Source organism: Panulirus ornatus, chromosome 72, assembly GCF_036320965.1.
Source record: "Panulirus ornatus isolate Po-2019 chromosome 72, ASM3632096v1, whole genome shotgun sequence".
Classification (NCBI taxonomy): domain Eukaryota; kingdom Metazoa; phylum Arthropoda; class Malacostraca; order Decapoda; family Palinuridae; genus Panulirus; species Panulirus ornatus.
The window spans coordinates 8,367,556-8,377,555 of NC_092295.1; the positions used below are offsets into that span (position 1 = coordinate 8,367,556).

Genomic DNA, 10,000 nt, shown 5'->3' on the forward strand with positions numbered 1-10,000 from the left:
CCATCTCTGAACAGACAACTGATGACATCATGGGTGTTCGAACTATCCCGAACGCGTCCGAAGCCGAGTCGAACGCTTGGGCGTCTCGAGCTATACAGTGAGGCAGTCCCCTGAGGCAATGCGGCTCTCCGACAGAGTGTTTAGGCACGACGGTACGATCCTCGAGCATGATAGTACGACAGCACGACCCTTAAGCCCGATGATACGACCCTTGCGCTAACCTCTGACCTCTTTCTGAGGGCCCGGCCACGATACCCAAGGGCCATACTGTCGTGCCTTGGGGTCGTACCGTCGTACCCAAGGGTCGTATCGTCGTGCTCAATGGATTTAGTGATCCAGCGAGCGTCCACGGTAAAAACAGGTCTTGCAAGTTCGTCATAAAATACTTTTAATTGACCTTAATGTCGTCTCCTTTGCTCCAGCAATGATTGACAATTGGCAAATCGGTAACTGTGAGGTGAATGGTATGCTGAAGCAGCAATTCCTCGCGGTTTTATGGTGACATGTGACGGACGACTAATTTATTGTACGTGGTAGACGGAGGAACCAGTCTTGCCTCCCGTCCTCATGACCCAACACTCACACACACACACACACGGCACCTCTCTCTCTCTCTCTCTCTCTCTCTCTCTCTCTCTCTCTCTCTCTCTCTCTCTCTCTCTCCTATCTACCTCCCCACACTGTACGCATTTTTCGTGTCAAAGTCAGTTACATTCGTGAACTGTATGGAATTACGAATACAGCAGTTCATGCCTTCGTGTCTCGAATGATGTTCATCTCACATGTGAGAGACAGTGAGGCAGACTGGTTCGAGAACCAGGTGTGACATTTCCAATGTGAGGTACAGATGTGAGTGTCCGAGTCAGGTGTAAAGGGTCATGGAATGGTGAAAGCGTTTGAAAACCACTTGGCACGAACAGATGTTTCAGTCAGGTATATAGGCCAGGCGTGACCGTCAGGTGTAAGAGGTCATCCTGGAGTGAATGCCATATGTGTAGAGGGTCAGTGAGATTATACGTACGAAAATCAGTGAAAGCCAGCTGTGATCAACAGGTGTACGGGCCAGGTGTGAGCACCAGATGTATCGGCCATGTGTGCGGGTCACGTGTGAGTAACAGATGTATAAGTAAGGTGTATGGGCCAGGTGCGAGCGGCGGGTGTATGAGCCAGATTTGAGCAACAGGTGTATGGGACTGGTGTCAGGGACGAGTGTGAGTAACATGTGTACAGACCTGGTGTGAACAACAGTTACATGGGCGAGGCGTACTGACCAGGTTTGAGCAACAGGTGTATGGGCCTTGACATATGGGCCATGTGGTGTATGGGTTAGGTGTAAACAACTGGCGTACGGACCCGATGCAACCAATAGGTATATATGCCAGGTATAAGCAAGAGGTGTATGGACCAGGTATGAACAACAGGTTATATGGACCAGGTGTACATGTATATGCCAGGTGTATGGAATCAGGTGTGACCAACAGGTATATGGAAAAAAGTTTTCCATCCAGGTTTGAGGATCACATGTAAAACTCAGGTATATGGGCCTCTCTCTCTCTCTCTCTCTCTCTCTCTCTCTCTCTCTCTCTCTCTCTCTCTCTCTCTCTCTCTTCCTACGACCACCATTACCACAACCACAAGTACCACAACAACCACAGATCATCCAATACAGGTCACCGCCACCACAACGGCCATCGGTTTCACCACCATACCACAATTGCTAGTACTATAACCACAGCTAGGTACCACTACCACAACCACACCTACAACAACCACCATTGCTAGGTACCACTACCACAACCACACCTACAACAACCACCATTGCTAGGTACCACTACCACACCTACAACAACCACCATTGCTAGGTACCACTATCACAACCACACCTACAACAACCACCATTGCTAGGTACCACTACCACAACCACACCTACAACAACCACCATTGCTAGGTACCACTACCACAACCATACCTACAACAACCACCATTGCTAGGTACCACTACCACAACCATACCTACAACAACCACCATTGCTAGGTACCACTACCACAACCATACCTACAACAACCACCATTGCTAGGTATCACTACCACAACCACACCTACAACAACCACCATTGCTAGGTACCACTATCACAACCACACCTACAACAACCACCATTGCTACGTACCACTACCACAACCACAACAACCCCCATTGCTAGGTACCACTACCACAACCACACCTACAACAACCACCATTGCTAGGTACCACTACCACAACCACATCTACAACAACCACCATTGCTAGGTACCACTACCACAACCACACCTACAACAACCACCATCGCTAGGTACCACTACCACAACCACACCTACAACAACCATCATTGCTGGGTACCACAACCACACCTACAACAACCACCATTGCTAGGTACCACTACCACACCCACATCTACAACAACCACCATTGTCGTTTTCGTCGCCGTCGATAGATCGTCGCTCCGGCCGCCATACTCACTCTCGTCACCGACGTCGTCACCCTCGTCGTCACCGTCATCGTCGTCGTCACCCTCGTCGTCACCGTCATCGTCGTCGTCACCTTCGTCGTCACCGTCATCTTCGTCGTCCCCTTCGTCTTCACCGTCATCCTCGTCGTCACCCTCGTCGTCACCGTCACCGTCATCGTCCCCTTCGTCGTCACCGTCATCCTCGTCGTCCCCTTCGTCGTCACCGTCACCGTCATCCTCGTCGTCACCTTCGTCGTCACTGTCATCCTCGTCGTCACCTTCGTCGTCACCGTCAGCTTCGTCGTCACCTTCGTCGTCACCGTCATCCTCGTCGTCACCTTCGTCGTCACCTACGTCGTCACCGTGATCCTCGTCGTCACCTTCGTCGTCACCGACGTCACCGTCATCCTCGTCGTCACCTTCGTCGTCACCTTCGTCGTCACCGTCATCCTCGTCGTCCCCTTCGTCTTCACCGTCATCCTCGTCGTCACCTTCACCGTCACCGTCATCCTCGTCGTCACCGTCGTCACTGTCACCTTCGTCGTCACCTTCGTCGTCAGCTTCGTCGTCACCTTCGTCGTCACCGTCACCTTCGTCGTCACCTTCGTCGTCACCATCATCCTCGTCGTCACCTTCGTCGTCACCTTCGTCGTCACCGTCGTCACCGTCACCTTCGTCGTCACCTTCGTCGCCACCGTCGTCACCGTCACCTTCGTCGTCAGCTTCGTCGTCACCGTCAGCTTCGTCGTCACCTTCGTCGTCACCGTCAGCTTCGTCGTCACCTTCGTCGTCACCGTCACCTTCGTCGTCACCTTCGTCGTCACCGTCACCTTCGTCGTCACCGTCATCCTCGTCGTCACCTTCGTCGTCAGCTTCGTCGTCACCTTCGTCGTCACCTTCGTCGTCACCGTCGTCACCATCACCTTCGTCGTCACCTTCGTCGTCATCTTCGTCGTCACCTTCGTCGTCACCGTCACCTTCGTCGTCACTGTCACCTTCGTCGTCACCGTCACCGTCACCTTCGTCGTCACCTTCGTCGTCACCTTCGTCGTCACCGTCGGGGTGGTCTTGAGGCCCCCACACGAGGCTTCCAGCATTCGCCACACGTCGTAACATCGCCCTCCACCATCAGCTGGACACTCGACCCATAACCACCTGCTCTGGCCGCCGATGCTAGCTCACAACTAACAATTAATTCTTCAGAAATAATCACCATTCCACCCGGGGTTGTGATTTAGAAGCGGTGTGTAATTTGGAAGACATTGTCCATAAGCGCTAAATCAGGGCGTAATTAGCGGCGTGGCAGAGCGCGCTGAACTTATCCCGCTCATTTGTATGTTAAAAGACGTTGTGTAATTACAGACTTGACCCAATTCTTAATCAGTCTCATTAACCCGCCTTTGTCCAGCTGTGAAATCACTTATTCATGGCCTGAGATATCACTGCGTTCGTCGAGCGGTGTTTCTCACTGTAAGAACCCGGAGTCCTCTTTTAAGGCTATCGTGAGCACACATCGTAGGTTCCAGCCCTGCACTCTTGTCACTTCCCGAACGTTATTTACATTTTCCAGGTCCCTTGGCCACCTCTTACACCCTACAATTTGCTTCCAGATGACTATCGGGACCACACAGTGAACGCCGCAACATACTGGGGGAAAAAAAAAGAGAGAGTAACGTTCCATGCGAGTGGATGATGCACTTCAGGTAACACTCCATCTGCGATGATCCGTCAGGCTATGTTGCTCGGCACCGACCTAGTTTGACGAGCATGGGATTGGTCTGTCTTCAGCAGGTGGTCAATAGCAGCGCCTCGTTTTCTTAAAGCCGTAAAGAAAATAGGATCATACCTGTGCCTTCTTCATGTCCAGTTTCTCACGCCCCTTAGTGTACCGGTGGTCTTCCCAGTGGGTCTTATCTTCCCACCGAACGGACCATAAACTACTGATATATGCAGCGACGCCGATTTTACTTCATGATATACCCTAAAATACTGACGGTAACTGGGGGCTTGATTATACTCTTATAATATACCTTGTATGTTGAATGACCATATTTTATGCAATGGACCCAAGCGATCAAGCCTTGTTCTTGAGTCCTTCGACATTACCTCTATCTGCACTATGTGTTCTCTTTATCATTATTTCTCTCGTTATCAAATTCTCTCTTTACTTCTCATCGAATAAGATCTCTCCGAATTGTAAACAGTCTCTCTTCGCATCTCATGTCTCTCTGCCTGTATCACAAGTCTTTGAAGAAAAATCTCACCTTTTATTTTACGCTTCTAATTTAAACCTTATCTATTTTTCGATCTTAAATTTCACTTCACAGTAAGTCTTATTTCCTTTATTTTTTATTTCTTATTTCATGGTCTCATAGCTTGATTTTGGCTTCAGCTTGTTTCCTTTGCAAGAGTTTTTATACACCTCTCTGGATTTGTTTATTTCATTTACTTCATTTGCAGCGTTCCTGTCTCAATGTGATCCACATTTTCGTCCTTCTCTCTCTCTCTCTCTCTCTCTCTCTCTCTCTCTCTCTCTCTCTCTCTCTCTCTCTCTCTCTCATCTATCTATCTATCTACCTTCCTTCATCCTACCTCCTCCTATTTCCTTCCTTCTTCCCCTCCCTCGGTCTCTCCCTTCCTCCCTCTCGCTGTTCCCACGCCTCCCTCGCTACCTCCTTACCCAACAATTAGCCGACGTCCCGAGGACCAGCCACTAGACAAGAGGAGTTTTAAAACTGGTACTTAGCTAATTAATACGACGTAAGACTTGACCCTATAAACCTGTCTTAGAGCTACCGTCGCCTCTCGCCTCTTTATGGAGATGCGTTGGCACCCGAGCATCCATCAGCAGACTGCGCCACCACACCATCACCCTCACTAACTATTTCTGATCATATCTCCTCCTCGCTACATGGAGTCTCTCTCTGCTCACCCTGCTTCTGCTCCCTGATGTCATCTGCTTGCTCCGCAGCCAGGAATGGGCAGGGGGGGGGATATCTCTCCTTTGCCTTAGATGGGTTAGGGGGCAAGCAGGGATCGTCGGGTAGCGAAAGCAGGTAAGCAGAGACCACAATGTAGCGAGCAGATATGATCAAGGATCGTTACATGGGTCATAAAGTAATGATGTTCATCACACATTAATATCATGAACCTTACCATACGATCCTTGGGGCATGATGACCTGCCCTTTGACCCCGGCCCTAGATAGGACCTCAACCCGAGATAGGTAGACAGGACTTAAGGCTTGATAATCATACTCGGTCATACAGTTGCCCTCAAGGGGTTACTTGGACCCGTAAAGTGATTCGAGTCTGTAATGCTGGAAGCACTCTGGAGTTTGTGTCCATTGCTGGAGGGTCTTTGACGAGGAAGGCGTTAGGAACAAAAGACAAAACCTTCAAATACCCGTGTAAGACCTTACCAAGATCCAAGTGTGCACCTAAGCAACATGCAAATGGAGTGGTTTAACGGACGTACAGTGGCGGCTTAACAGGTGTCTGGTGGTGGCTTAACGGAGGTCTGGCAGTGGTTTAATAAGGGTCTGGTGATGACCTAACGGAGGTTTGGTAGTGGTTTAATGGGTTCCGTGGTGGCTTAACGGATAGCTGGTAGTGGAGGCCTGGTGCCGGCGTAACGGAGGTATGTTGGTTGCTTGACAGAGGTCTAGTGGTGGCTTAACGGAGGTCTAATGCTACCTTAACCGAGTCTAATAGTGGCTTAACAGAGGTATGGTTGTGGCTTAATAAAGTTCTGGTGCTGGCTTAACCACCATACCACAACTGCTAGTACTATAACCACAGCTAGGTACCACTACCACAACCACACCAACCACCATTGCTAGGTACCACTACCACAACCACACCTACAACAACCACCATTGCTAGGTACCACTACCACAACCACATCTACAACAATTAAGTCTGGTGGTGACTTAATCCGGGTCTGGTGGCGGCTTAAAAGGTGGCGGGTTAACGGATGTCTAGTTGTGGTATAACGAAGGTCTGGTGCTAGGTTAACGAAGAGGTCTGATGCCGGTTTAAGGAGGTCTGTTGTTAGCTTAACGGAGGTCTAATGCTGGTCTAACAAGGGAATCTGGTGGTAACGCATCTAACAATTAGTGTTTGTCTATGTTATTAGAAACGATAATGTGAACTAGAAAGACTTATGTCCTTCCACTCATCGTACTACCTTAAGACTAACGAGTATGTCAACGCATAGCTCCTCCGTTTCTCCTGCTAACAGTGCAGCGCACAGGTGCGAGATGCTTCATCTGTCCCGTGTCAGAAACTAGCGGCTGAAACAGTGTTTGGGGGAGGGTCACTGCGGTACGATATCGGCAGATCCTATAAAAATGTTGCATTTATTTAGTGTCATGTGGAATCCTGTGTTTCCATTGTCGTCCTCTATCCGTTTTTGCCTCCTTGTCTGTGAATGACCGGGTTCGTCTCCCGTTTTCTGGTTCTGTGTTCATCTCTCTTTCATGGCAGACGTTCGCCCTCAATTCTCTCTTCTGTGGCCTCACATACTCCCAAAACGTACACACACAGGCCTGGGTTCTAGTCCTGGGCGCGTCAGTAGGCTCACAGCTAATTCCAGATGTTCTCTCCCCTCGGGTTTGGTCGATAAATGGGTGCCTGGAATAGGCTGGGTTGTGTGTGTGTGTGTGTGTGTGTGTGTGTGTGTGTGTGTGTGTGTGTGAGTGAGCGTGTGTGTGTGTGTGTTTTATATCAGTACAGACACGTTTCGTATCCACGAGGTTGAGAGACGGGGCACACACACACACACCTTTACTCTTCCCTCCCTCAGCTGTTTCTTTCCCTTCCCCTTCCCCTCTATCCTCACTCCGAAGTTCCCTCCAACTTTTAACTAAGCCCTTCCTGTCTCCCACTCCCTCCACAGCCAGCCTTCCTCCATCTAACCACCCCCCCACTCCCATCCCATTCCCTTACAGCCCACCCTTCCCCCTTACTCCCCCGCGTCCCCAAACAATCGACCATCACTGTCATAAAATCTCCATAAAGTCCATCAGTATTAGAGCCACAATGTGACCCATTAGGACAGCGGGTCCTCTGTCCCCTTGCCCCGCCTGGGCCCGGGCCAGCCCCTAGTACCCCTCCAACCCCAGGACCTGCCAGATAAGGCTCCCTCCACCCTCGACTCCACCTCCTGAAGGCTACAGGAGGCGCATAAAGAAAGAGAGGGAGGGAGGTAGGCAGACTTGCTCATATGCTGGATATGGTTGCGTCGTGAAGCTCACTAGAGACAGACGGAGGAGCACACGCTGTGGGCGACACCTCTGGGGTACTTTAGCCTGGGGCCAGGTGGAAGGGATGATGATGGCAGTAAGGTAGGGATACAGAATGATATATCTGGGATACTTTAGCCAGTGGACAGAATGACGTATCTGGGATACTTTAGCCAGTGGACAGAATGACGTGTCTGGGATAGTTTAACTAGTGGACCGAAAGACGTGTCTGGGATACTTTAGCCAATGGACAGAATGACGTATTTGGGATACTTTAGCCAGTGGACAGAATGACGTATCTGGGATAGTTTAACCAGTGGACCGAGTGACGTGTCTGGGATACTTTAGCCAATGGACAGAATGACGTATTTGGGATACTTTAACCAGTGGACAGAATGACGTATCTGGGGTAGTTTAACCAGTGGACCGAGTGACGTGTCTGGGGTACTTTAGCCAATGGACAGAATGACGTGTCTGGGATACTTTAGCCAGTGGACAGAATGACGTATCTGGGATAGTTTTAACCAGTGGACAGAATGACGTATCAGGGATACTTTAGCCAGTGGACAGAATGACGTGTCTGGGATACTTTAACCACTGGACAGAATGACGTATCTGGGATAGTTTAACCAGTGGACAGAGTGACGCATCTGGGATACTTCAAGCAGTGGTCAGATGGAAAGGGTGAAAATGGCGCACTAGGGAAGGGATCTAAAATCATCCGGGAAACTCTAAGCAGTGGAGAGATTGATACATCTGTATACTTTAGGCAGTGGATAAAATAATACATTTGGACGCTTCAAGCAGTGGACAGCTGGGAGGTGGGGATACAGAATGATACATATGGGATACTTTAAGCAGTGGTTAGATGGAAGGTATAAAAGTAACACAATATGGTAGGTATAGCGAATGACAAGTCCGGGATGACTTAGGGAGCAACCATTTGGGATGTTGAGAATGACACACTGAGAAATGAATACATTAAGCTCAGGCATCACACATACGGACACATGAACATGGAAAGGAGAATGACACTTGCAATGCGGTCGATAGACACGCACGGAGTGTCATACACACGGGGGATACACGCACATACGCACATGATACAAGTCTACGCACGGGTGATACATACATATACGCGCGGGTGACGTCACACGCCATGATAAAGGCCATAAAGCACGTTTAAGACGTGTAGTGACGCTGTATAGCGGCCGCTTTAGGAGACCTCAGCCATTCATCTCGCCCGTCTGACCTGATGTGGGGAGGCTGGGAAGGGAGGCAGGGGCGGTAGTTAGAGAGGGAGCGAACACTGTGTAGGCAACATAGGCGAGGAGAAACACAGAGAAGTGATAAAAGAATTATGTAATGTTTCCGTCGATGAATTCGTGCATATGAAAGAATTGAGAGACGAAGGGACGTGCGGCACAAGAGGAACGAGGAATGAAACAGATCCCTCAGAACTATATGGTAAGTTGAGTAGAAAGCGAGAGGAACCGAAGAGGAGAATGGATACAACGTTAGAGGAAGATGAGTCAGGTGACGAAGAAGGGAAGAGTTAGTCATGAAGTGAACACGAACTTATAAAGAACGTAAGATGAGAGACAGAACTTGTTCTGCTGTAGACACTCAGATAGGTCTGTTACCACCCTCCCACAGTCCTTAGAATCATCATCACTACAGACTCCTCCTCCTCATCACCACATCCATTATCATCACTATCACAGTAATAATATGGTCTACCATCACATCTACTATTATCATCATTACACCTACTATTATCATACTACATCGCTACTAAACCTTCTATCAACACTACATACCTAGCATCTCCATCATTTACGTACCACAATCAACACATACCTATCATCTCTACCACATACCAACCATCGCTGCCACATACCTATCATCACTACCACATACCTAGCATCACAACCACATACCTAATATCACAACCACATTACCTATCACGACCACCATTACCACCTGACCTGTCCTCATGAAATACCACAAGAATGAGAGAGATGCATAGGGAGATGATAAGAAACCAACAAACAGAAAGAGGTTCTCGAATATAAAGACGTAGGGATGAATCTGAGGGTAATTAACAATCTGGAAATGTGGACAGCCTGATAAAGCCCGATCTCTTTTAAATTTTCTCTACCACTAAATAACCTTTTCAGTCCCTGTAGACTGCCGACATTCACAGTCTTCGTGTTTAATACATCCCAACAATCCACCATACTTACCCTACAACAGCCTTTCTTTCCTTC

At 49.0% G+C, this 10,000-nt stretch overlaps 2 protein-coding genes across 2 annotated transcripts in view; one reads left to right on the plus strand and one right to left on the minus strand.

Moving 5' to 3' along the window:
* The window catches only part of LOC139748146 (sonic hedgehog protein-like), a 318,619-nt gene that overhangs the window by 275,240 nt on the left and 33,379 nt on the right, over positions 1-10,000 (minus strand). The gene's annotated exons all lie outside the window — the stretch shown is intronic.
* The window catches only part of LOC139748082 (uncharacterized), a 3,640-nt gene continuing 2,761 nt past the window's right edge, over positions 9,122-10,000 (plus strand). Inside the window, exon 1 of the mRNA XM_071660694.1 lies at positions 9,122-9,246. Coding sequence (XP_071516795.1) covers positions 9,122-9,246 — 125 coding nt within the window. The remainder of the gene's footprint in view (positions 9,247-10,000) is intronic.